General features: G+C 40.8%; 2 protein-coding genes across 2 annotated transcripts in view; one reads left to right on the top strand and one right to left on the bottom strand.

Moving 5' to 3' along the window:
* Positions 1-26893, top strand: part of LOC309558940 (uncharacterized protein C2orf80) — a 62086-nt gene that overhangs the window by 20364 nt on the left and 14829 nt on the right. Inside the window, exons 2-6 of the mRNA XM_082262039.1 lie at positions 4886-4947; positions 9432-9513; positions 11806-11888; positions 18147-18231; positions 22729-22806. Of these exons, the coding sequence (XP_082118165.1) occupies positions 4886-4947; positions 9432-9513; positions 11806-11888; positions 18147-18231; positions 22729-22806 (390 nt within the window). The remainder of the gene's footprint in view (positions 1-4885; positions 4948-9431; positions 9514-11805; positions 11889-18146; positions 18232-22728; positions 22807-26893) is intronic.
* The window catches only part of LOC309558932 (uncharacterized protein), a 754545-nt gene continuing 750748 nt past the window's right edge, over positions 23097-26893 (bottom strand). The window contains exons 9-10 of the mRNA XM_082262029.1: positions 24673-24915; positions 23097-23437 (exon numbers count right to left, since the gene is read on the bottom strand). Coding sequence (XP_082118155.1) covers positions 23162-23437; positions 24673-24915 — 519 coding nt within the window. The 3' untranslated portion in view covers positions 23097-23161. The remainder of the gene's footprint in view (positions 23438-24672; positions 24916-26893) is intronic.

The raw sequence follows: 26893 nt of genomic DNA, 5'->3' as shown, positions 1-26893 counted from the left end.
AGCCAGTTCTCTATCCAGGTACTCACCTTATGGTCCATACCTACCTTCCTTAGTTTGTACAGTAAGCGTTTGTGGGGAACGGTGTCAAAGGCCTTTGCAAAGTCCAGATACACCACATCCACAGGCTTACCTTTATCTAAGTGGCAGCTCACTTCATCGTAGAAGGTTAATAGATTGGTTTGGCATGAACGATTTTTCATGAATCCATGCTGATTACTACTTATAATACCGTTTTCATTACTAAAGTCTTGTATGTGGTCCCTTATCATCCCCTCCAAAATTTTGCAGACTACTGATGTTAGGCTGACCGGCCTATAGTTACCCGGGATATATCTCGGCCCCTTTTTAAATATTGGTACCACGTTGGCTTTTTTCCAATCAGCTGGCACCATACCTGTCTGTAAACTATCCTTAAAGATCAAGAATAATGGTCTGGCAATCACCTGGCTGAGCTCATTAAGAACCCTTGGGTGCAAGCCATCCGGTCCCGGGGATTTATTTATGTTAAGTTTCTCTAGTTTAGCTCTAAGTCTATCCTCTGTTAGCCATGGCGGCACTTCCTGAGGTGTATTATTTAGTTCGGCCTTACAAGCTGGGTTCGTGTAGCCCCCCGATTCTTTTGTGAAGACTGAAGAGAAGAAATTATTTAACACTTCCGCCTTTTCTCTGTCCTCTGTGGCCATTTTTCCTTTATCATCTTTTATGGGGCCAATGTGTTCTGGCCTCGCTTTCTTACTGTTTATATACTTAAAGAACTTCTTGGGGTTCTTTTTACTCTCCTCCGCTATATGTCTCTCGTGTTCTATTTTAGCCGCCCTGATTTCATCTTTACATTTCTTATTACACTCTTTGTAGTGCTTAAATGCTGCCAATGACCCCTCAGTCTTGTATTTTTTGAAGGCCTTTTCTTTAGCTCTAATATACATTTTTATGTTGGAGTTTAGCCACCCAGGGTTTAGTTTTGCTCTTTTAAATTTATTTCCCTGTGGAATGCACTGGCCCACCCCCTTGTTAAGTATGCTCTTGAAGCACTCCCATTTTTCCTCCGTGTTCTTTGTTCCCAGGGTTCTATCCCATTTGATATTTTCTAGCAGCGAGCGCAGTTTAGGGAAATTGGCTCTTTTGAAATTCAGTGTCCTTATATTACCCTTGTGTTTCCTATTACTGTAATTAATACTGAAACCAATTGACCTATGGTCACTGTTCCCTAAGTTGTCCCGTATGTCCCGAGATGTGGCTCAGGCAGGTATTAGTGGGGCTGAGGAGGGCTGCTGCTGCACACAGAAGGTTTTTTTTTCTTAACCACTTACCCCAAACTGACGTACCCATACGTCGGCTGCCTTTGGGGGGTTATACCGGGGTGATGCCTCTAGCTAGAGGCATCATCCCGGTATTGTTGTTTAGAGCCAATCGGATTTCCGGTGGTAACGACCGATGCTGCTCGGGAGCCGCTCCATCGTTACCCTGGGGAGCGGGAGGGGATGTCCCCCCCTCCCGCCACCTTCCGTGGCTCTGCTCGGGTCTCCCGTCCCACCGGGAGACCCGAGCACCCAGCGGGCACGTCCGCCGGCTGGATGGAGTCCCGATCAAAGCCGGAAGCGGCTTAGATCGGGTCTCCGATGACGTAACCCGGAGGCGGCATCTATGACATCACATCCGGGTTACTCTGCTGCTAAAGGCTGCAGATTTAAAAAATGAATGTATTCAAAAATGCCGCCCCCGTCGTTGTTAGCTCGCGCACGAAAGAAAACGTATATGGAAGTCGAGCCGCGAATTTAATCACTGTTCAAACCCCACTTGTGAGGTATCGCCGCGATCGCCAGTGTTTGGGGGTTCTAAGTAATTTTATATCAAAAAAGCAAAAAATACTGATTTTAACTTGTAAACAAAAAGTGTCAAAAATAGGCCTGGTGGATAAGTGGTTAAAGTATAACTAAAACTTTTTTTTGTAGTTTTGGAGTAGAGATAGATTAGAACACCTGTCAGTTTTTATTGCTGCCTGCGCCCCTATTATGGAGATTCAACCTCTCTATTTGTCCTGTTTACCATTATCATTGAAAGTTAATGTAAAAGAAAAGCCCCAAATTATGAGTTGTCCCCAGAAAAGTAATAAAGGGGAAATGTTCCAATGGGGACACTAGTTCTAATGATCTAGGGGTCTCAAAGGAATTCCCTTAATTTGCAGGGATTTCCTCTCACTTCCTGCTTGGCTATGGGTGAAGGGAAATCTCTGCAATAAGGCACAGATTGCAAAAATGAATCTGACAGGGGTTACTACCCTCCGTTACTCTATCCAAAATGAAAAAAAAAAATGTTTTGTCCATAGAATGCATTAAGAAAAACCTTCTTCCTTTACAACCACTTTAAGGCCTCATGCACACAGAGCATTAAAAAAAAAAATATTATAAGGGCATTTTACTTTTTTTTCTCTCTGACACTAAGCCCCCCTTCATGTTAGTCTATGTGGCCATGCACACGTAGGCATTTAGAGGCAGAAAAAAAATATCACCTGTGCGTTCAGGAGAGGAGTGTTTTGGCAAAAAAGAGCTAAAGACACCTAAGCGCATGGAAATATACATAAGCATTAGGCACATTTAGCACTTGAGTGGTGTTCATTTATTTCAATGGCCAGAATAAGTTTATATTCTGGCCAATGAAATTAATCAATGAATGCTTAACCACTTGCCGACCGCCTGCCGCATATATACTGCGGCAGGCTGGCCATGGCTAGTACCCGTAAAACGGTTCGTGGGAGCGCTCCTGGGGAATGCGGGGATTCAAAACCATGGGACTGGTGGCACTGATTGCCACCGGGCACCCGCGATCACTCCCCACTCCCCAAACACAGCTGACCGTTTTTTTTCTCTCTGAAATTATCACAGAGCACTTGTGATCCTCCTATATAGGATCACAGGTCTCTGTGTTCATGTCACAAGTCCCTCCCCCATACAGATAGAAAACACTCCCCTAGGCTCACACTTAACCCTTTGATCATCCCTGGGATAACCCCTTCCCTGCCAGTGTCATTATTACAGTAACAGTGCTTATGTTTAGCACTGATTACTGTAGTAATGTCACTGGCCCCCTCAAAAGTGTAAAAAATTTCAGTTAGGGGCCTGATCTGTCCGTCGCATTTTTACGGTCCAGCTAAAAATCGCAGATCCCCGCCATTACTAGTAAGAAATAGATAAAAAATAAAAATGACATAAATCTTTCCCCTAGTTTGTAGACGCGATAACGTTTGCGCAAACCAATCAAATTACGTTTATTGGAATTTTTTTACCAAAAATATGTAGCAGAATACAAATTTGCCTAAAAGGATAAAAAAATAGATTTTTACATTTTTTTTTTTGGGAATGTAATATAGCAGAAAGTGAAAAATATTGTTTTTTTTTCACAATTGTCTCTCTTTTTTTGTTTATAGCGCAAAAAATAAAAATTGCACAGGTGATCAAATACCACCAAAAGAAAGCTGTATTTGTGGGAAAACAAGGACACCAATTTTATTTATGTACAGCATTGCATGACCGCGCAATTGTCCATTAAATTAACGCAGTGCTGAATCACAAAATATGGCCTGGTCATTAACCACTTAAGCCCCGGAAGATTTTACCCCCTTCCTGACCAGGGGGTATTTTGCGATTCGGCACTGCGTGACTTTAATGGACAATTGCGCGGTCGTGCGACGCTGTACCTAAACGAATTTGGCGTCCTTTTTTTCCCACAAACAGAGCTTTCTTTTGGTGGTATTTGATCACCTGTGCGATTTTTTGATCACGCACTATAAACAAAAAAAGAGCGTCAATTTTGCAAAAATAGCAATATTTTTCACATTTTTTATATGAAATTCCCCCCAAAAAAATGTAAAAATCAAAATTTTTTAACATTTTCGGCCAATTTGTTTTATGCTACCTATGTTTGGTAAAAAAAATTGCAAAAAGCGTATTTTGATTGGTTTGCGCAAAAGTTATCGCGTTTACTAACAAAGGGAAAGATTTTTGTCATTTTTGTTGTTTTTTTTTTTAACGCGTAATGGCGGCGATCTGCGATTTTTTTGCGGTACTGCGACATTGGGGCGGACAGATCGGACCCTTGACTGACATTTGTGACACTTTTGGGGGTCCCAGTGACATTTCTACAGTAATCAGTGCTATACATATGCACTGTTACTGTAAAAATACACTGGTAGTGAAGGGGTTAACTTTATTTGGGAGGGAGGGGCTGTGTGTGTCCCTAGGGGCGTGCTTTCTACTGTGATTGGCTGTGGCTTCAGCTGTAAGGACACTGATCAACGGATCTACATACTAGATCCATGTGATCAGTGTCTTTACAGCGAGGAGAATGACAGGTGGCTTGTTTACACAAGCTGCCTGACATTCTCCCTCTCCCCCGCCGATCGCCGAGTGACCAGCGGACATCGGGTCCGCTGGTCACACGCGCGGGGGGGTCCGTGACCACGCGGGAGCGGGAGCGCGCCTCCGGCGGCGCGCGCTTGCTCCCTAGACCCTCACAGGCAAGCGACGTAGACCTACGTTAGTTTGCCTGTGAGGGGCTGACCGCCGACGTAGATAGTCGTGCGGCGGTCGGCAAGTGGTTAAAGGGGCAAATCCCTCCGGTCCAGAAGTGGTTAAAGGGCTTTAGGCACGTTTTTGGTGCTGATTTTCTCCTGTCAGGAGAAAAGGCATTAAAAAGAGCTGGGTAATCACCCAGTGTACATTAGGCCTTGGATAGGGAAAGAGGAAGAAAATCCATCAAGTTCTTGGTGCCCTCATTGTGTCCTGTTACTGACATACTGTAAGTAAAGGAAATATTCCTAACAGAAGGACCTGCTTTAAACATTTTATTGTCATAATATTTCCACTGATGCTGTCACTGTCATTGACAGGGTACGTGCTCTGAAACACATATGGAAAGAAAACGCCTCAGAAAAGAGCTTGAGAAACTTCTGTAAGTAAGCCATTACTGGATTACGCATCTTCTGTAAGGTCTGTATTAGTCTCTGCAGGGGATAAAAGTTTCACAAACACCAGTATGGAGTAAATATGATAATACTGTCCTAATGAGAAAACCTTTTAGATTCCATTCAGGGTTTATAATCCCATGTTTGTGAATGTATTTGTATCTATGTATTCTCCAGTATGAATATGAACTCAGTCTGTAAGGATTAATTGTTGGCCAATGGCCGCAACTGCAGGGGGTATGCAGAAGTTATGAGCTCATGCGGCATTTAATTATGCCGGTTCCCCGAGTAGGAGATGGACTTCAACTCTCCTTCTAACTAAGTACTAAGGATCAAGTAGATTTACATTCTTGAATTTGTTTTTCTATGTTATTTGTTTTGTGACTCTTTTTGCAAAAGCTGCAGTACCATTTGTTTTATTTCCGTTGTGCAAATAAAGTGAGCAACTCAATTTTAAAGTGATGAGAGCTCCACTTACAAAAAATCGGTCTTCAATATTTTTGGAAAATACTTCACACTGAGGCTGTTTTAAAAATCGCGCAAGTTCAGCTGAACTCGCACAATTTCAAGTTGGCATTTCAGTCTGACTTTGGGGGCGGGTTCCTGCACAGAAGTCTATGGAAATCTCTCCCCGAAGTCGCCAAAAGTAGTACAGAAACTACTTTTAGGAATCGGTGCGGCACTGCAAAGTCGGCGTTGCACCGATTCGGACGGTGCAATTGCTGGCAATTGGCTTCCAATTTGACATGCGATTTGCAGTGGGGAGCAGTAGGGAAAATGTGTATTAATGCACTATTCATATATGACATATTTTAAAGTCTAAAGGAGGTGCCACTACCTTCCCCCCTTAACAGAATCATTTACAAAAATTCACTGACTTAGCTCCATGTAAGCATAGCTTACACAGAGCTAAGAACTCTTTCCCTGCCCTCATGTGACAGTTCAAGCCAAACACTAAGCTCCATATGCTTCTTCTTACACAGAAGAACCAGGTATTTTTCACTGATGCCTCAACAAAAGAAGAAAGTAAAGCCTAGTACACACGCGCTGAATGTCGGGCGGCATCGGCCGGTTCAATAGAAACCAGCTGACATTTGACCTGTGTCTACTGGAGTCTGTTCGATCATGTCCAATTATGATGTCGGCTGCCCAGTGCCTGGCGCAGTGCTGCTGCCGCTGCCTTCTCCACGGCTCCTCTGCAGCTCCCCGCTCCATCTAGCCCACGTGTAGGGATGAGAGCCGGCTACATCTAGCAGAGGTGGGAGGAGGAGGTTGCGGCACACAGCTCACACCGGGCACACAGCTCACACCGGGCACACCACCAGTTCGATTGTGGTCTGATGCTTGGAGAACATCGGGGGTGTGCGGGGCATGTGATCGGAGTAATGCCACTGTCCCAGAGGGATTATCAGGCCAAATGTGGTGGCACGGATCCCGTAGTAGATGGAGCCCCCAGGGTGTAGAGCTGCGAGCACCGGACAACCCCAACACCGAGGTGAGTCCCCATTACTTACCCACACAGCTGGACTCCGTGAGTGATGTGCCTGTGTATAGAGACGAGGACCCAGGACAGCCAGAGTTTCACCTCACTGCACCGCACACCCACCCCTCTAGTGGATCACTCTGTGTGCTCTCTCTCTCTTGCTCTCTCTCTTGCTCTCTCACGCTCCCTTTCTTGCTCTCACAATCCCTCTCTCGCTTACTCACTCTCTCAAGCTCCCTCTCACATGCTCCCTATTTCTCTCTCTCTCTCTCACGCTCTCTCTTAAAATCCTTCTCTTGCTCTCTCTCTCATTCTCTCTCACCTTTGTTTGCTCTCTCTCTAGTTCTATATTGCTCCCTCTCTCATGCTCCCTATCTCGCTCGCTCTCTCCCGCTTTCTCTCTCTCTCGCTCACTCACTCTCTCTTCAGCTTGCTCTCTCTCTATCTCACACTCTCTCTCTTGCTCTCTCTCCAGCTCTCTTTCTTGCTCCCTCTCTTGCTCTTGTTCCCTCTCTCGCTCTGTCTTGCTCTCCCTCTCTCTCTCTTTTTCTCGCTCACTCTCTCTCTCTTGCTCTCTCACTCTTTATTTCACTCTCTCTCAAGCTCCCTCTGTCTCTCTCACCCTCTCTTGCTCTCTATCTCTCTCTCATGCTTCCTCTCTCACGAATCCTCTCTCACTCTTGCCCTCTCATGTTCTCTCTCTCAAGCTCCCACTCTTATGCTCCCTCTCTCACTCTCTCTCTCTTACCCTCTCTTGCTCTTGCTCGCTCTCTCGCCTGCTCTCTCTCTCTTGCTCTCTTGTTCTCTCTCATGCTCTCTTGCTTGTGCTCTCTCTCATGCTCTCTCTCTCTTGCACACTCTCACGCTCACACTCTCTCTTAAAAATTGCAGAAGGGAGTGCTAAACGTCCATGGGTTAAGGGGCGCAAATGAGTTCCCTTGCCCCATTCGCTGACACATGCTTTGCCACTCATATTCCCTATCACGTTTTGAACTTCAAGTCTCACTTTGAGACTGCAAATGCAAATGCAAAATTTATCCCTGCTAAGCATGGACATTTTTCCAATAAATTTTTTATTGCATTTTTACCAAGAAATTTAACAATAGTTAAACCATCGACAAAACATACATAATAAACAAAAACTATACTATACACCAAAAATCTCCAAGGATCCACAGATACAAAGCCTGAGTTTCAGATCAATTTAAGATAATGATAAGGGGCCCCCATATTTGGACCATCTGTACCCAGCTTTAGTCTTCCCTTGGCACATATAGGGAATGGGTGATAATGTCCCCAGTAGGGGATCAGTGGGGACTCCTATAGCTCATTAGCAAAAGTCAAAGCTGCAGATACCCCCATGATGATGTAGAGGGGAGGACAGCCAGGCCTGCCATACCTTATTGAATTTCTTCCCGCATGTACGTGGCCTTGTAATAGGGGATCATAGAACTGACAAGGCGATTCCAATATGCCACAATGGGAGCTATTGATTTCTTCAAATACAAAATGATGGCTTTACAAGCATAAAAAAGGATATTCAATAGAGTTCTATGGGCATTGGTAGGGACCTCTCCCTCCACCAAACCTAGTAAACATACAGCATAGCCACAGTCTGTAGAACAGTTACTGTCAACACTTCACTAATACAATGAATTCCCTTTGGCCAGAAATTTTGAATAAGGGGGCAGTGCCAGAAAATATGGTCCAAATTAGCCGGTGAGTGGACACATCGCCAGCATTCAGGTGTGATTAGGAGGAATATATTTCCCGGCCAATTTAGCAGGAGTGAGATATATTCTATGGAGGAATTTAAAATGAATTAGGTGATCCCTGGCTGATAACAAATGTTTAAACGGTTATTCTGATGTCTTCCTAATATTCCTCCTGCAAATCAGACACTGCATCTCTCCATTTGGCTCTACAATTAATCACCGAGGGGAGTACAGTCTGATGCAGTTCTTTATAGACCCCAGATAAAGTTTTCTCAAGCGAGTCATCTAGGAGTAGGGATTCAATGAAAGAAGGCTTAGTCTCTATAGTCACAGACCCAAACTGCAACAAAAAGACATGGCACATTTGTAGATAACTGAAAAAATAAAAGTTGGAGAGTTTGAATTTAGGTTTCATCTGGTCAAAGGTCAACAATTTACCCCCTTGATTTATGTCTCCCACTCGCTTAATACCACGTTGAGCCCTTATCATGGGATCAGGGAGTATGTTAAAATGTGGAAAACGGAGGTTCATCCACAGCAGGGATGAGGAGGAAACACCACTCAACTGGGGCTGCATAAATTTTGCGTAAGTTCCCAGAACTTCAAGCTCTCATATGATCAAAGGGTAGCAGCCTCTAAGACTGTAACGGAATCCCCGTAGCCACCTACAAGAAAACACCATCTGGCCAGCAAAATAGTATTTCTGACAATCAGAGAGCCAAACCACCTTGTCCCCAGAGTTCTTGTATGGTTCTTGAACTGATGTGGGGAGAAGAAGGGGACCATCAGAAGGAGCAGAACATATTATGGATTTTCTTAAACTACACCTAAGGTAGATTAATTCTACCTATCAAAGACAACAGAAGATTCCTCCAGATTAGCCATTAAATAAACTCCCAAGTAGGTCATTTGGACACCCAGTGCAGCCGAAAAGTGGGTTCATCGCTGCCCTCGTGTCACCATCCAGTGATAGTATTAAGGACATAGACAGGTTATCCACAGTCTTGAGTTAAGGGCAAATTTGTCTAAAATATGTAGCACAGCTCTCAAAGAAAGACCAGGGTCTCAAAAAGAGGACTAAATCATATGTGTATAACGTTAGACACTCCCTGATTCCTCCCACCTGTAGAGCTACTACTTCGGGTGAGGACCAAGCATGGAAAATTTTACAGAACTGGCTACTGTGCAAATATCACTTTCTACAAGTCTACAAATGTGAATTTACCCATTATATGTAAATACAAATACTATTTGTTTTTTTGTTTTTTTAAAGGGGTGACTACGTTAGCACTACTCTTCGAGAAAAGGAGTTTGACCCAAAAGGCAAGAAGGAATCCTCATGCCTGGATGACCTGGTAAATAAAAATACATTGTAAACCCATGACTGCAACATTCAGTTCTCTCCTCAAAGAGACATTACCATTAGAGCCGGTTCACATTAGCGCGACACGACTCCTTACTACTTCGGGAGCGACTTGTGCATTACATTGCACCACGACTTCGGATCGACTTGCAGGGACTTCACATAATGGAAGTCTATGCAAGTCGCTCCGAGGTCGCCCCGAAATAGTACAGGACCCTTTTTCTAAGTCGGAGCGACTTGTGTCGCTCCTATTAGAACGGGTCCTGTAGCGGTCAATGGACCGCGAGGGAGCGCGACTTGTCAGGCTGACAAGTTGCCTGACAAGTCGCGCTAATGTGAACTGGCTCTTAATAATGTTTATGACTTGGTTGATACTTTAATAGATATCAGTCATAGCTTAATTAAACATTGTAATAATACAACAAGAAATGTAAATAAACAAGTGAACAAGTCAAGACATGATCTAATCCCCAAAATCTCTTTTGCAGGGCTGAGTGGCGTATGTCCACCCATGACTGGTGCAAGATTTAGTTCTCTCCTTAAAGAGAAATTACCATAAATAATGTTTTTGACTGGGTTGACACTTTAATAGGTTTTGGTCACAGCTTAAAAAAAGATTGTAGTAATACAATAAGAAATGTACTAGTGAACAAGTCAAAACTTGACTTAATCCCAAAAATCTCTTTTGCAGGGCAGGGTGTATGTTCACCCAATATTTTATCAAGAGCAGATTCAGCCCCCTGACACAAAAGAGGCTCAGGGGCTTATTTGGACTTCCTGCCACAAACTCTATTCATGATTCAATACCTAACCTTGCAAAACAAGTAAATGGCCCAATGTAGCATTGCGCCAAATTTCGTACTAGTATTGGACTTTTAATGACTCTACCAGCCACCTGCCACCTCATCCCACAAATAGATAACTGCCAGCTGCAACAGAAAAGCATTAACAAGCAAACATTGTAGAGATTATTCAGTTAGTTTTGGGGGGCACATTTTACCAGCAGGACAAGTACCTTTAGGTCCATCTATTTCCCTTCCCCACCATTGGCACTAATTCTGTTTCTTTTGTATTTTTCTTGCACGTGATTGGGTATTCTTTGCAAAGTGAAGCTTCACCTCATTTACTAAGCTTTGGAGCAACTGTACTTGCAGAGTGCAAACGCACTTAGCAAAGTGCACAATCTATTTTCCTTTAGTAAATCAACCCTATACGCTTTTAGCAGTCTTTATTGGCAGGGGCTTTAAGGCAGGAAAAAACCCCATGGCCAGTGCGTCCAGGAGCAGCAGCATTTTGGCAGTAAAATGTTTGAGGCTTGTAAATGCATGTTAACACTTCTACACACTTAAGCGTTCATTTATTTCAGTGGCCAGAAAATAAATATTTTTTTGCCCAATGAAATCAAATAATGCCCAAATGCTTGATTCCTGTAAACACACCTAAACGCGCCTTAACGCGCCTTAACGCATTACACACTTTTAAAAGAGTTTTTTCTGCCAAAATGTCTCTGCCTGGAGGGAAGGATTTTTGAAGAGTTTGCTAATCATCCTGAGTGCATGAGTCTTTTACATTCTGTCCTAGGTATGTAGGAAGTCAGTGGAAATCCCCCAAAGAAAGGGGAATTTCCCTCTTAGGACTGGTTCACACCGCAAAAACCCACTCTGGATCTGTTCCGGATGCATTTCTGCATGCACGTTTTTAATGCATTTTTGACGCATTCCAACACGTTTTGGATGTGTTTCTGGATGCATTCCAGATGGGTTTTTTATTCTTTTTTCCTGTTTTTTTCACTGCACTGGGGTCTGGAGCATTTTTTATGCGTCCCAGTGCATTCCGATACATTTTTATTGTGTTTTACTGCATTCCAGTACAGTCCAATGCAAGAAAAATGCAGCATGTTCTACTTTTTTTTCTGGAACTAGAACTCCCTGGAACTGACCGCACTGGTGTAAACTATGCCATTGGAAAACATATAACCTACTTTCCATGCGTTTTTGATGAAGAAAAAAAACGCACTGGACTGCATGTGGTGTGAACTGGCCCTCAGACAATTGTAACTGAAACAGGTGACCACATTGGAAGATTTCCCCTCACTTTCTGCCTTGGTGACAATGGTCATTAGTATGAATAGATGGTGAATTTCCCCAGTGGGCATACAGACAGTAAGAAAAACTTTACAAACGGTCTTACTCTTCTAAATATACTATCAAAAACTGTAAATTAAACAGGTTTTGCCTTTGCATAAACTTCAATCACATTAGACTATTATTTTGTTTGTTTTTAGGCTCATTATGATCTGGCTATTGGTGTTGCACTCCAGTGGCTTAGATCTTCCAGTAACAACGAGGCATTTAGAAAAGAAAGAATGTAAGTACTTTTATTGTATTCTGTACTTTGAATATTGTATATATAGGATTATATTCTGTACTTTGAATATTGTATAATTTGCAGTTTAGCATAAAACAGTGTAAATTATTATAATTGTAGATAACAATTGTGCAATGCCTAAGGCCTCATGCACACAAGGCGTATGAGAAAACGAGCTACAATGCCAGTTCTGATGCCAGGAAAAAAGCAGCAGTAAAAACGTGCTTTTAGAAGCGTTTTGCATTGGCGTTAATGCACGTTTTAGCCACGTTTAGCAGCCTTTCTCTGCCCTCTTCTATTTTCCAACCTCGAATCCAACTACTACAGCTTAAAAACGTCTGACGTGGCCTAACGCTGTGTGCAGCCTTTAGCAGCCTTTAGCAGCGTCAGGCATTTTTACAGCTTAACGCTGCTGCTCCAGAACACACTGGCCCCGGGGGTTTTTTATAGCTTAAAAATGCCTTTGCCATTTGCAGCTCCTAAAAGCCTGTGTGTGCATGAGGCCATAGAATAACACGCTGCAAAAAAAAAAAGCCTGACGCTCCTAAAAGCAGCTGTAAAAACGCCCTGTGTGCATGATGCCTAAATAAAATATAAATAAAAGAAATAACTAAAGGGAGAATGAGAGGAAGGGGCTAAGTAGGGGTGATAAGGCATCAGGCAACAACAAAAAACAAATAACCTTTCAGTGGGGCCAGCCTGCCTGCATAGAAGGGGTAAATGCTCTTTAAGTTCAAGAGTAGAGAAATAAACTGTAGTACTTTTCTTATTCCTCACTCCGGCAGGCTTTCTTCACGCTATGTGCGTGGTTCTCCAAAGTCTCTTCTCTAAGGTGCTATGAGTCACATTCTGACATCATCACAATCATTGCAGGCCCAAGAGTCCTGCATTGTACATGAGGATGGTGAGGGCCTGCTCACAACTTGGAGCATTGGAAAAAAGTGAAGAACGCTGGAATGCAGGAGTAAGGTAAATATTATAGCTTATTTTCTTTCAGGTGGGAGGGGGGGTAAGAGTAAGGCCCCTTTAACACAGGGGAGTCCGTCGGCAGACTCCGTTTATCTCAGCGGAGGATCGATCAGGCGGATGGCAGCACTGTGTGCGGAGACATAGCTGTCAGGTCCCCGCTGTTCTCTATGGGGGAATCGGATGGGAACGGACCGTCTTTGCGTTCTCATCCGATCCCATCCGATCCGATCCTCTGGACAGATGAAAAATAGGGTTTCCTAGACTAATAGCCAAGGTATTGTCAAATAAATGGCTTGCATGGTTTGGCACTGCCCTAGGGAACATGTACCAAAGCAAAAAAAAAAGAATTCTGTTTGATAGGGAGCAGCTTTTTTAAAAATAATGTGTTTAGGAACACTAAACTACTGAACACTACTGTGTGTGATGCTGCTGCCGGGAGTGAGCTTACTCTCAGTGGGACTCGCTCTCTCTTTTGTTTGTTATATGCGGCGTGGCTACCTCTCTGATTTCTGGCACAGTGGAACTCGAGGCTGGTGCTTCAATGGTGGTAGGCCGTAGAGTGAAGTGTTGTGGTGGCCCATCAATCAGACAGTGAAAAGCTGATTTGGGGGTAGTCACTAGACCCCTGGATCTTCTCTTTCTTGTCATGGGGCTAGTGAGGAGACAGGCTGCTATTAACCACCTCCTTCTCAAGCCTATTCTGACACTTCACTCCTACATGTAAAAATCTACTTTTTTTTGCTAGAAAACTACTTAGAACCTCCAAACATTATAAATATATCTTTTTTTTAGCAGAGACCCTATAGACTAAAATGGTGTGTGTTGCAATTTTTTATGTCACACGGTATTTCCGCAGAGGTTTTTCAAATGCAATTTTTTTGGAAAAAAAACACATTCATGAATAAAAAATAAAAAAACAGTAAAGTTAGCCCAATTCTTTTGTATAATGTGAAAGATGATGTTATGTCGTGTGAACCTAACATGTCATGCTTTAAAATTGCGTCTGCCTGTGGAATAGCAGCAAACTACGGTGCTTAAAATTCTCCATAGGTGACGCTTTAAATGCCTTTACAGGTTACTACTTTAGAGTGGCACATGAGTTCTGGGGCAAGAATTATTGCTCTCGCTCTGACGTTCATGACAATACCTCACTTGTGTCGTGCGATCACTGTTTACATAAGCGTGCGGTAGTAATGAATGCATTTGCGCGTAAGCACGGTGGGACAGGGGGACTTTAAATTTTTCTTTATTTTATTTATTTATTTTATGCAAAAAATTTTTTTTTACTTTTTTTTTTTAAAAACTTTAATGCTATCACAAGGGATGAACAACATCCCTTGTGATAGCATGGGCCATGACAGGTCCTCTTTATGGAGAGATATAGGGTCTATTGGTCCCCAAATCTCTCCTCTGTCCCCCCATTCAGCTGATCAGACCAAGATCGGTCCAATTGGCTGCTTTTCTGGCCACTGGTGGCCAGGCAAACAAAGGGGCGGAACCGGAAGTGACCAATACTCATTGCTCCCGGTTTCCAGGGTTATAGAGAGAGAGGGGAACGACATCAGTTCCTCTTTCTCTGTCCCAGGCAGCCATCCCTGTCAACCGCTTCTCTTCTCCCATCCGTGATGGGACCAGAGAGCCAGGAAGAGCCAGGAAGAGACGGCGGCGACGGGAGGGGGGGTGGGACCCCCTTCCGCCACAGGCAGAAGTGATTGAGTGGCTAATTAGCCACTCAGATCACTTCTGCTTTGTAGGGAATCGCCGCTGAAACTAACAGTATTGGGATGATGCCTGTAGGTGCAGGCATCATCCCGGTATAACCACTTAAATCCAAGGATGTACGGGCACGCCCTTGGGTGGGAAGTAGTTAAAGATAATATTCGGTGCAGCTCCTCACTCTTTTATCACCAGGCCACTCCTTAGGGGGAGGGGAGGTGTGGTGATAGTCCCCAAGTTCCTTATCCTATCATTCAAACTCTAATATTGTATGACTGAGTATACATTGGGAAATTCTGTAGAAAGCTGCAAAATAATAAGATGTCTTAAAGTATAAATAAAAGCAAATGTTTTTTTTTCATTCTGGATGGAGTGGAGAGGGATTAGAACACATGTTAGTCTTTATTTCTGTCTGTGCCCTCTTTAACCACTTAACGTCTGCTCACATTGCTGCTACTGCAGCAATGTTATCGTTATCGTCTAGCGACGTAGTACTACGTCGCTAGACTCCTCCCCCTGTAGGCGGCGCGCTCCCGCTGTTTTCAGTCACAGCGGGAGATGGGCCAGGGGAGGAGCGGCGGCGCTCTTCCCCGATCGTCGGGGAATCGAGTTTGGAGATCCGCCCGCCTGTGTAAACAGAGCGGGCGGATCTCCTAAGTGACAGGGAGTGACAGATCGCAGTGTTCAGCATAGCTGAACATCCGATCTGTCCCTGACTCACTCAGTCACCTCCCCCCACACACGTCAGTAAGCACCAGGCATACATTAACCCCTCCCTCTCCAATAAAATTAACCCCTTCCCTGCCAGTGTCATTTTTACAGTAACAGTGCATATATATAGCACTGATTACTGCAGTAATGTCACTGGTACCCCCAAAAGTGTCAAAAATGTCAGTCAAGGGTCCGATCTGTCCGCCGCAATGTCGCAGTCCCGCAAAAAAATCGCAGATCGCCGCCATTACTCGTTAAAAAAAAAAAACACCAAAAATGACAAAAATCTTTCCCTTAGTTAGTAAACGCAATAACTTTTGCGCAAACCAATTAAAATACACTTATTGTGATTTTTTTTTAACCAAACATAGGTAGCAGAAAACAAATTGGCCAAAAATTTTAAAAAAATTAGATTTTTACATTTTTTTGGGGGGAATTTCATATAAAAAAATGTTAAAAATATTGTTATTTTTTCAAAATAAACGCTCTTTTTTTGTTTATAGCGCAAAAAGTAAAAATCGCACAGGTGATCAAATACCACCAAAAAAAAGCTCTGTTTGTGGGAAAAAAATGACGTAAATTTTGTTTGGGTACAGCATTGCACGACCGCGCAATTGTCCGTTAAAGTTGCACAGTGCTGAATCGCAAAAAATGGCCCAGACGTAAGACAGGAAAATCCTCTAGTGGTAAAGTGGTTAAGGAGGTTTACCCTCTCTATTTGTCCTGTTTACTAATATCATTGAAAGTGAAAGTAAAAGAAAATCCCAAATTTTGGATTGTCCCCAGAAAAGTAATAGAGGGGAAATCTTCCAATGGGGACACTAGTTCTGGTGACCTGGGGGTCCCCAATGATTTCCCTTAATTTGCAGGGATTTCCTCTCACTTCCTGTATGGCTACGGGACACAGATGGCAGGGGTTATAACCTTCCCTTACTCTATCCAAAATGAAATAAAGAAAAGACTTTAATGTAGATCAATGGTTTTGATGCAGTTTCACAGTACCTGAAGAAGTGGGTTTTTTTGAACCCATGAAACAAATAGTTTTTCTGCCAATCTGCTCTTTTTAGCATGCAAGACTCTGAAAGATACCCTTTGTGTAAAGAACAAATATAGAAAAAATATGCTGGAGGGTGTGGGTCAGATTGGCAGATTTAGAAATAATATTTATTTTCTGTCATAAAATGTACTGCTTTGTGATATTGCACTGGCAATTGGTGGCTCAACCACCCTGGTGGTAATCCTGAGCGTGGCTCAGGGTTAATTTTTAGTACCAAAAGCGGTAACCCCAAGCCACACTCGGGGTTACCCTGTAGTAAAACTTACCTTGTCCCTACGATCCCCTGATGTCCTCCCGCTGTGTCCTCCGGCCAATGCCAGCATCCGTCTTCCCGGTTCCCTTCCCTGCAAGCGCTGTGACGCTGGGGGGGGTGGAACCGGGCGGGAAATTCAAAAAAAGTACACAAAACATGATATGATACATTGTAACATGTTAGGATTACATTACGTTATCAAACCATTTCACCTCAGTTTTGTCCCTAGTGCTTTGTCCAGTGCCCTGCCTGCACTTTTACTGTTTTATTATTTTTATTTTTTTTAATAATTTTTTATTAATAATTAATTAATTAATTTATTCATTTCATTTATTAATCTACTAATTAATTTATTTATTATTAATTTATTAATAATTTTTATTTACTTTTACTGTTTTATTCCTAAGAATTACAGGCCTACAATATAAAAGGCCTTCAAAATAAAACAACAGATTTCCATGCAAAACAATGTACCGCTTAGACATTCAAAAATACTGACATAATCAGACCACCAGGGAGGTAATGATCATTTGTTTATGCTATTATAAATAAAATCATAGATTTTGCACTTCTAGACAGTTTGTTTTGTGCTTTCTTTGGACTTTGTACTTATGGATTTACAACTGTGGGTCTCCTCCTCAAGGGGCACCCCGCTTTTGTTTAGAGCAGGCTTACCAGAGCCCCTGCACCCTTATGTAATTTTATTGACCTACCTACAATACTAACAATTTTTATTCAGCTTTACCTAGTCCAGTCTCTCTTTGTTCTATGTTTTTGACAGGAGCAGTATAGTACTGACTGTATCTCTACAGACATTTGGGTTTGGTTTAAGTTGTGTAGATTGCAATCTCACTAACAAAATAAATGCAAGCTAGGCAAGAGAAATTGTTAAAAGCTCGAAGTGTGCAATGGTTACTCCCATATTTGTTTTGGTATAATCCCCTTTAGCTGCCTTCTTCTGTTGTAAAAGTAACAACATTTAGGTCGCACATACACGGTGCAAATTTCATTCCTGCAACCACGATTCTGCCATCAACACAGACAGTGCTGGCAGGGGAATCAGCAATTGTCTTCTCCCAGAAGGGGGTGGGGACAGCCGTCCCTGCCAGGAGAAGACCGCTAGCCACTAGCCGCTAGCAATAATCGCAAGAGAATCCAACAGGCTGGTTGAACCCAAATGAATCGATCAATCAACTTGGTCCATTCAGCCTTCCCATTAACTGTTCGAATCTTGTCCAGTTTAGCAGGATTGGAACAGTGTATAACTGGCCTTATGACTTATTTTTTAAAAATAAAGATAAAACGTAGATTAAGTTCTGATTAAATTTGTGATTTTCTTTCTTGTTTTTTAACCATGGCAAGAAAAAACGGGCTTGGGGGGGGTATAGGTTTTATGTGTTCAGTCAGGACATGGATACAAGAAAGTTTGGGTTGTTGATGTAATGGCGTGTAGTGCTCTATGCAAGCACAGTATGCACCTAAGTTACTGCATAACTAAACTACCCAACATTGGTATTTGGTAACAGTAAACTAAAGTATTTTTCTTTTATAGCAAGCTAGCACTAAATCAGCATAAATACCCTAACCGGATGGAAAGAGAAGCTATGATTCTATCTTCTTTTGCGGGAACGCTAATGGTGAGAGAAATACGTGATTTTTATATTAAAACAAGGCAAAATAAAGAAGAACATATTTCATACATCTGTACAATACATGCACATTTCCAAATCTGTTATCCCTTTAAACACACTACAAGTACAGAACAATAACTCACAGAAAAGGAGAAGCTATACATCAATGACATCAGTTGGTTTAGAACATTTTTTTATTCATCCATAAAATCAATGCCGCACATCCCCACCAAGAGATCGTCCCTCTCTGATATGTTTCCCCTTTACAGGCTAGTCATAGAAGTGATTAAATGCCATGATCAATTCAAAGTTCAGGTGAAATAATTAGGCAAACTAAGGCTGGCCATACACTATACAATTTTCTTATTCAATTTCCTTTAGATTTACCTTTAACTATGTAGTGCAAGGGCCTGCCTGATTGCATACAAATTGAAAGTGTTTAGGTTTGACCCTATATTACATGGTTTTGGTAAATCTAAAGGAAAGTTGAACAAGAAAATTGTATAGTGTATGGCCAGCCTTAGGCAGGTGTCCTGTCAGAATGCCGCTACTCATCAAAAAAATTAACGGAAGTGACATTCTGAGCCAAAAATGCTTACTGCCCATGTGCCATATGTTCCAACATGGCCGCTATGCGTTCCAATAGGTTTCCCAATGTGACAGAATAGGAAGGCAGCAGCAGACATCTTCTTACACCCAGTCAAGTCTTCAATTTCACACATATTTTAGCACTAAACTCACCTTATATCCTCAAATGCAAGATTACAATTTTATTATTAAACTATTATTACTATTATAGTATATAGAGCGACAAGCCTGCAGGCAGAAGGTGGCGACAGCCATCTTGGTACACTCCGCACTGCTCAGGGCCAAACTGATTATATAGTGAAATAGACTATTTCACTTTTTCGTGCAGCCATCGAATTTGAGTGATTGGACACGTTGGAAATTTTTGAAAAACGAGCAATTTTTCAATTAACGTTGGGAGAATTGTGTGAGAAATATAATCGAAAAAGAAATACGCATGAGCACAAGAAATGAAATTTCCTAGAAAGAAATGAAAATTCCTGACCAAGAAATTTTTTTTTCTGTAGCAACATGAGGTGAAATTGACAGTTTGGATGGTCGAATTTCGAAATCAATGATAGCATCATTGGATCACAAAACAAAGAAAATTTCAGATTTTAGAAAGAAAATTAACTTGGAAATGTCTAAAAAAAAACATGCTGCTTATTGCACACAAAACTTGATTGGAGATGTATGCAGTACAATATATTTAGCGTAATAAATACAGTACCATGCAAATGATTGCTACATTCTGTATGTGCCCCTGGGAGGAGGTTAGGGAAGGAATGGGGGGAGAGAGGGGTGAGGAAAAATGACAGAAATGGGAGGGAGAAAAATGAGAGTAAGAGAAAGATAGGAAAAGAGGAGGGAAAAGGCAAAGAAGTACGGTATTGGGGGGGGGGGGGGTGTAAAGGGAAGGAAAAGGTGGTGGTGGTGGGGGGCTAGAGAAAACAGGGATATATGAAACTCCTAGGAGTGATTATTTGTAATAATGTGTCACATCCCACTCATAATTCTTTCCTTTTGGGATGTGAATTTTTGATTTAAAAAATCCATAACACTTCTCATGTTCTTACTTTATAAAATATCCAGCTACCTTTGTGGGTGTTTTGTATAAAGCCAGTTCTGTTTCCTTGTAAACAAGCTTGGGGATAAAATACTGCCCATTGTTGGTGCCCTTCTTGCCAAGAAACGAGTGGAATGTGACACATTATTACAGAAACGCACCCCTTTGGACTACGTCTCTATCTCCATGCAAAATTGGCAGATACCAGTGCACATTCTGTTTGATGGCATTAAACTCTGAACTGTAATGAGTGAAGAATGTCACTGGTTAAGTGTTTCTTCAACTATGTCTCTTATTTGTCTGAGACAACATACAGACAAACAAAAATACACACGTAGCTGGACTTTTTTAGAGCAAAAAAATGGATTTTGTAGAGCAACATGGGGCTAGTATAAACACTTCCAGAGTTCAGATCATAGAAAGAGTGGATTGTCCAATTAGGGGAGGAGACCAGTTTTGCTTAGTGAACAAGAAGTGTTTTGGACTATTATATTGGACAATGGCATTCCAAAAATAATGAATTATGTGTGGGATGTGACACATTATTACAAAAAATTGCTTTTTGTATCACTGTTTTATTTTTTATATCCAATAAGCAGTATTGTTTCTTTAAGAGATCTCTTTTGTATCTTTTGCATTTGTTCCATCTTTACTTAATTATTTAATAGAATATTGACTTGATCATCATATTTAATCTTTCTTCCTTCTGACCTTCCCCATCTCTATGACTAAACCCGTAATGATGCAACTTGTTCTAGAGAGGGGCGGCAGTCTCTTGCCGGGGATGTGTGTTGTTGCATTTTTCACTGAATGAAAAAAATTACTGAGCTGAGAGACCTCATTGATTTGTGGCTTCTCCTTTTCTGTCAATGCATCTTCATGGAATGAGGACAGGCTCCTTAAACCGCACCCGATTGGCTTTCCAGTGGTAGAGGCTTAAATAATGTATGGGCCAGAAATACAGTGTGTTCTTACCTTCATCTTTGTATAGAGAACAGGAAGTTATCAGCTTACAAAATTTCTGCCGAGATTAGCAGGTATTTTTTGCAGCTGTTTGATTGATATCACAAAAAAAAATATATATATATGTATATATATAGATATACATACAGCAGAGAAAATAAGAAAATGTCATTGTTAGGGTTTAAATTCATTTTATTACATTTCTGTGTTACTTACTTGTCTTATTCATTCTTCATCATTTAATTTCTAAGCAAATGTGCCTATTAAATCTGACTTGTGTGCAAAGAGAATATTTTTTTTTGCTTTTTGCTTTACTAAAGCCAAAAGAAAGGATCTCGGATCAAAATATCCAGCATGCTGAAAACATTTTTGAAAGACTCCTTACCAGAAGGTTGGAACAAAGGGTGTATGACATAAATGCTTTCCAACCAGCTTTTCTTTATAAATTACAGCAATGATGGCAAGCCACTACTGCGGCAGCTTTGTTTTCAGTTCCATGGTTTGAGTGTTTTTCAGATATGATTTTAACAACTTTCAGTAATTTTTAAGTCATTAGTAAATTTCTGACCTATCAACATGCACAGCAATAAAATCATTTAAAAGTACCATTAATCATTGAAATTTTTATTTGAACTCCAATAAATTGACTGTGCCTAGGCCTGAGAAGAAGTTTCATGGCAGAATGATGTAATCAAACTGCTGCAGGCAGGAGGAAGCATTTACGTAGTTTAGCCACAATGTGATGACTCATATTATAATTTTCATTGATACTTTCTGACCAATAATACTGGTGTTGATTTACTAAAACTGGAGAGAGTGAAATCTGCTGCAGCTCTGCACGGTAGCCAATCAACTTCTAACTTTAGCATGCTCATTTAAGCTTTGACAAAAAAAACTGGAAGCTGATTGGCTACCACACACAGCTGCACCAGATTTTTCACTCTCCAGTTTAAGTAAATCAACCCCACTGTCAAATGAAGTAGCACACAGTCAAACTTTGCACTGTAACTTTCCGGTGCATAATACAGTGAGAGGTAACAGCAGAGGGCCTATTAATTTGAGGCAACGTTTATACACACCTAAAAGCCTAACAGCTTTTGTTCAGGCCATTATTTCCACAATGTCATCATCTCTGAGGCAGCATGTTAGTCTAGAAAAAAGATGCTGACTCTGAAAGATGCTTCAACAGAAAGGGATTAGTCTCTCTGGGGAAGGCCAGTCCAGTTCCTCCACCCCAAACTCGCTCATCAATGTCTATATGGACATTACTTTTTGCACTGGTGTGCAGTCATGTTGGAACAGGAAGGGGCAACTGTTCCCACAAGGTTGGGAGCATGAAATTGTCCAAAATGTCTTGGTATGCTGACACCTAAGGGATTCCCTTCACTGGAACTAAGAGGCCATGCCCAACCCCTATAAAACAACCCAACACCATAATCCCCCCTCCACCAAATGTTTGGACCAGTGCACAAAGCAAGGTCGATAAATCGACCTGGGTTCCTGCCTGGTCCGCAACCAGAGGTATTTCGCAGAGAAAAAGTGGTGTTGGCACATCCAGAAAATATGTTAAAAAATCCATAGAGATAAAATTCATGACACACATGGTCCAAAAGTGCTCAGTAAATGCGTTTCACACTCTTGTGCATTTTTGAACATATTTTCTTGATGTGCCGAGACCACTCTTTCTCTGCAGCCTTCCCAGAAGAGTTGAAGCTGTTATAGCTGCAAAGGGTGGGCCAACTCAATATTGAACCCTACGGACCAAGACTTGGATGCCATTAAAGTTCATGTCTGTGTTAAGGCAGGTATCCCAATACTTTTGGCAATATACTGTATATCTGATACTGCTTTAAATATAATGTTGTCACAAACTTACCAGTTAAAGTAACTTGCTTAATATTTAACAGCATAGCTTGCCAGTGGAGGATGTATTTGAAATATATGGAAGCAAGCCTTCAACAACACACCTGCATAGTTCTGCCAAGGTACATTTTATAACTGTTAAATTAAGCTGAATTTGAAGTTGTATTTTCACTAAAACTTTCTTGGATATTTTCTATGTATTATGAATATGCATAGTGTTTTAGAATTGCTGGCAATGTCTTTGTTTCTGTTGACAATTTTCAGGTTCTTTACTTTAGCTTATTCAAGTCTATGACCAGCGCTTCTTTTATGTTTTGTGATAAAAGTCCTGTGTACACATAAACACCAGAACACGATTCTTCCCTTTGTTTCCCAGTAAAGCAATTCAATTATGCAATTATGCAACTCAAAATAAATCACTGAACATTTTTAAATGACCATATTTTTCTTTATTTAAATCATTTGCTCAAACTCAGTTTAATAGTTTTCTCTTACACGTCGGAAGGAGCCAACTCTGGCATTGACAGAACCCCAATCAGTGTATCTCCTGTACTCTCCTGGTCTCAGGTAGTACTGGCGACCTCTGTAGTTGGGCAGCTCATAGAAGATCCAGTGGCCATCCAGGACATTGCAAGAGTAGATGTCATGATAATTGAAACGCTCATGAACAGAAGGACAGTCATCTAAAAACTCCATGCTCTCGCCTCTGAAGTCTTCCCTTTCATAGATCCTTATTCTGTAGGAACCACGTTGCTAGAATATAAAAAATATTACAGTTTATATTTAAAATAATATTCCAAAAACTAAGGATATTTACTTTCAAATTCTAAAATGAAATATTTATGTAGTATCTTGTGGAGAAAAAACTCATTGACTTTGAATTACTGTTCTAACCTATCTACTTGGTGAGAAAAAAAATGTTAAGACTTGTGTACTGTGTTTTAATTTTGTTGGGCCAATGAAACTTGTTTTATAGTGTTAACATCTCTTTTGTTCAAGTCAAAACCCAGGCTTTTTTTTAGGGCTCTCTTGTTAAAGAACATTTGTACTGTGGTAATAAACGAATTACAGGCTCTAGATAAACAGTACAGATTTATTCAGTAGGTTATGTCTGCTTCTGACTTCAGAGTTATTTTGGATGATGTTAGCATTTTTGAAGATCAGCAGATTCATCATCTTGGGGTCATTATGAATGGAAAGCACATGCGAAGACACTGCAGTGATTCTAACCAAAAGTTAGTTGTACATTGCTGACCATCATTTGGGAAATATTAACATAGGACGATAGTGATAATCTTTTTAATGGAAAATCCACTGAAATACCCTATTCAATTGAATTGGAAAATGCAATACAATGCACAAAAATGCAAGATGAAGACATATTTCCAGTGTACCTAAATGCCAGGGTATAGGTGGAAAAGAAAAATTTTAAAAACTATAATTGATCTTATGTCCGTGTATTTTTTTTTCCTGCTGTGCAAGATGCATGACAACACATAATGAAGAAAGACTTCTATGACTTTGTTTTACACTTAGGTTCCTCTTCTTGTCTACTTCCACACACACACTATTGTGGCACTTTAAGTAGGTTTTAACTAAATAGTGCAAACAACCATTTGCCAGAGTGGGCAGGGTTACTAACATTTGTGATGGGGCTCAATAACAAAATCATTGAGCTCCTTCCTGTCTCTTAACTCCAACCTTAGGACAATTCTTCAAGTAATAAAGAATACTAATTACATTCATAGCAATTGTATAGATATTTCTGAAATGTGTATGCATTATTTAAACCTAACTGCTATTTCTACCTGCACAAATAAATAAATAAATCACTGGGTAACTCGACAACTCTGGCTCCCCTGTGAAATTGAAAATCACAATATATGCACTCCACTAGCAAGTGCATTCAAGAAACTGCAAAAAAAATAAATTAAATTTTTTGGTATATTTCGTAAGTAGATTTATCTGATTATCAGAAGGAGACATACCTGGGGGATGATGCGGCAAGATCTGATGGAGTCATTGAATCCCAACCACTGTTGAAAGTCAGGATACTCTCCCCTCCTCAGGAAATACTGGTGTCCTGTGTAGTTGGGGTGCTCATAAAGCATCCAATTTCCATTTTCCACGCGGATGGAGTTGCAGCGATTGAAGAAGGAGTGGAGGTCAGAACAGTCGGAGCTACACTCATAAGAGCGGCCCTGGAAGTTTCTGTCCTCATAGAAGATGATCTAAAAATTGCAAACAAAAACATTGATCTAAAAATGATCTATATTTTTTGATAGCTACATTGGAATATATCATAGCATCAACATTTTTAACATTTTTAGAAAAATTGACATTTAGTTTTTGTATTTAAGAGATTAATCATTCTAATTAACACAACTAAGGTATTGTGCTGTTTAGGTAAAAGGATTGTCTGTCTGACTTTTTACACCTCTAAAATACTGTTGCCAGGTATTAGGATTATTGCATTTTACAACTAAAATCTATAATGGTCCCTGGATTCACCTTTTTTTGCTGTGCAGTAACGAATATTGTTAGTAAATCTTTAGCCGCATTGAACTTGCTGTAGTATAAGCTGGAGCCCTGGTGAAAAATTTAAACTGCAGTGCAAATACAGCGCAAAGATCAGTGAAAAAGCTATTGTCAATATTAAATATCTAGAATGCAGCTGTTCATAAATTGTGGTACCCAAAATTCACAAATGCAAGGAAAATAAATCACAGCGCAAACAATGGTGAATCATATACAAAATAAATAGGTTCTACTCAAAATAAAACTCATAAAGTGCACCGTGCAAATATGTGCAAAAAAGGCTGGAGTGTAGAAACCATGTAAACATATACAATAGTAAATAAAGTGCCAGTCCAGATAAAATAGTTCTTTAAGATCTCAGTAGATGGTAAGGTATGTACAGTCCCAAAAATGTATCCCACGAAAGTGCTGGAGTGCCAGGATGAAAGTGCACAAACATGCAATATTTTGCGGTGCTCTGAGCAAGTGCCGGTCCTCCCCATTTGGGTGTTCACTTACCGGACAATGATGACCCCTATGCTGTATAGCTATAGAGATCGACAGGGCTTATGTCCTAGTAAGGAACCGACTGTCAAAACTCCTCCAAGCCAGATGTATCTCCACAGATGTAAATACCCCGATACTAGTAGGTGTAGTAGAGTAATAGAAAACCAACAGACCCAACAGTCATGGCATGCTGCTGATTCTGTGTAATTTACTCTACTTTAAATAAAATTTAAACTAACACACATTCTGTGGGAAATTAATGTGTAGTAGGCTCAATTCACTGAGCTACGATGAACATTACTTGCCAGTGACCTGACTTGCTAATGACAATCATTTTTAGCAGTAATGGTTAATGAGAACCAAAAGCAACATTTACTTTGGTGAAAATTACTACTCTAATTGGCTGAGGAACACTAAATTGCATTTTTGTCAGTGTATTATTGCCTTACAAATACTTGAGGTTTAAGCCTTAAATAACATTGTGATATAAAATGTTAAACCCCTTCCATATGTGAAGACATTTCACCAATTACCATATTCATTCTGGAGCAAACCCTTTACATTCTGGTTAAACATAGTAAAAATGAATCCACAGTCATTTAATATTCTGAATTCTTAATATAACTGTGTTAATAAAACACACTAAAACCATACATTTGACTGTAATAGTTGGTTTCCTACTTGGTGAGGTCTATGACCATGCACATGCAGAGGATCTGACTTCAAGAGACTGTTCCAACCAGAGGCTGTACCCGAATAGTTACTTGTTGTCAATCCTCCAGGATTCTTTTGCAGAGAACACCATTGTGTGCCTTATCATTGTTTGCATGGTGGGTCACTGGCTCAATACCATATTCTGGTTATTACAGAAAACATTTTTTTTCATTTTTCTTTACTAATATCATGCAGGTGCATTGTTGATACTGTAGGTTTGTCTGTCACCCTAGATCCAAGTTAAGGCATTTGTGCTTACTGTCAGTGAAATATATAAACTGTGACCTATTTTAGGTATCTGGCTTTATGCTAGAACTGTTTCAAGTTTAAAAAAGTTTAAATCTGCAGAAACTCTCACATATTCATTAGCTGCCCTTTTAGTAATAAAGTAGTAAATCTGAGACAAAGCAAGGTGAAATATATTACCTTTCCCATCTTGGCTGTTCCGCTGTTAGAGAACGCTTTGACTGA

The sequence above is a fragment of the Pelophylax lessonae genome, assembly GCF_965119305.1.
Source record: "Pelophylax lessonae genome assembly, chromosome: 6".
Taxonomy (NCBI): Eukaryota; Metazoa; Chordata; class Amphibia; order Anura; family Ranidae; genus Pelophylax; species Pelophylax lessonae.
Note: the sequence above shows the minus strand (reverse complement) of the source record. Positions and strands in the feature narration are given on the sequence as shown.